The sequence below is a fragment of the Aptenodytes forsteri genome, unplaced genomic scaffold (genome assembly GCF_000699145.1).
Source record: "Aptenodytes forsteri isolate BGI_AS27 unplaced genomic scaffold, ASM69914v1 Scaffold939, whole genome shotgun sequence".
NCBI lineage: Eukaryota > Metazoa > Chordata > Aves > Sphenisciformes > Spheniscidae > Aptenodytes > Aptenodytes forsteri.
The window spans coordinates 10843-12201 of record NW_008794138.1 but is presented as its reverse complement, the minus strand read 5'-3'; the positions used below and the strand labels follow the sequence as shown (position 1 = coordinate 12201).

The 1359-nt window shown below is 67.4% G+C and overlaps 1 protein-coding gene across 1 annotated transcript in view; it reads left to right on the top strand.

The window, feature by feature from the left end:
- Window positions 1-18: 18 nt before the first annotated feature.
- Window positions 19-1359, top strand: part of SYMPK (symplekin) — a gene marked incomplete at both ends in the record, with an annotated part of 12046 nt that continues 10705 nt past the window's right edge. The window contains 4 exon segments of the mRNA XM_019471942.1: window positions 19-145; window positions 231-480; window positions 562-732; window positions 1109-1357. Of these exon segments, the coding sequence (XP_019327487.1) occupies window positions 19-145; window positions 231-480; window positions 562-732; window positions 1109-1357 (797 nt within the window).

Sequence of the window (1359 nt, the reverse complement as noted above, 5' to 3'; positions counted from 1 at the left end):
GTGTCCCCCCGCCCCCAGCAAGCGGGACATCGAGCTGCTGCTGAAGCTCATTGCCAACCTCAACATGCTGCTGAAGGACGAGAACGTCAACGTGGTGAAGAAGGCCATCCTCACCATGACCCAGCTCTACAAGGTGGCCCTGCAGGTGAGGCACCCCTGGGTGCTGGCAGGGGGCACCCATGGGTGCCGGGGGAACCAGCCGGCGAGGTTTAACCCCTCCCTGCCCGCAGTGGATGGTGAAGTCGAAGGTGATCAGCGAGCTGCAGGAGGCTTGCTGGGAGATGATGGCGGCCATGGCCAGCGACATCATCCTCCTCCTCGACTCGGACAACGACGGCATCCGCACCCACGCCATCAAGTTCGTGGAGGGGCTCATCATCACCCTCTCGCCCCGCATGGCCGACTCGGACGTCCCCAAACGTCACGAGAACGACATCAGCCTCGAACGCATCCCCAAGGACCACCCCTACATCAAATACAGTGAGGCCGGCGGGCGCGGGGCGGTGGGGTCACCTCCAAGAGGGGGGGACACCCGGCTGAGCGTCCCCCGTGTCCCCGCAGACGTGCTGTGGGAGGAAGGCAAGGCCGCCCTGGAGCAGCTCCTCAAGTTCATGGTGCACCCGGCCATCTCCAGCATCAACCTGACGGCCGCCTTGGGTTCCCTGGCCACCATCGCCCGCCAGCGGCCCATGTTCATGGCCGAGGTCATCCAAGCCTACGAGACCCTCCACGGTAAACGCCGCCTCACCGGGTGTCACCGTCACCCGTGGGAACAGAGCGTCCCCGGCGCCGACCGGTCCCCGCAGCGCTCGCGGGCTGTACGGGGTGAGGGGGTCCCGGGCTCCTCCCGCTCCCCTGGGGAGTCCTGGATCCCCGAGGTCCCCACGGCCGCCTCCCGTGGGGCTGGGGACCCAAACATCCTCGGTCCCGGTTCCCGAGCACCCGCCTTCCATCTCGACTGAGGACCCAGCCTCGCCCCCACCCTCTTGAAGGCAGCGGACCCTGTTGCCACCCAAACCACGGTGTCCCATGTCCCCGTGGACCTGGGCGTCCCGTGTCCCCAGGCGTCCCTAACACGGGGGGCGGGGGGGTGTCCCCTCTTTTGCAGCCAACCTGCCCCCCACCCTGGCCAAGTCGCAGGTGAGCAGCGTCCGTAAGAACCTCAAGCTGCACCTCCTGAGCGTCCTGCGGCACCCGTCCTCGGGGGACTTCCAGCCCCAGATCACCACCCTCCTCGTCGACCTGGGCACCCAACAGGCCGAGATCGCCCGCAGCATGCCCAGCCCCCGCGACTCCCGCAAACGACCCCGCGACGAGCCCGACGCCACCCTCAAGAAGATGAAGATTGGCGAGACCCAG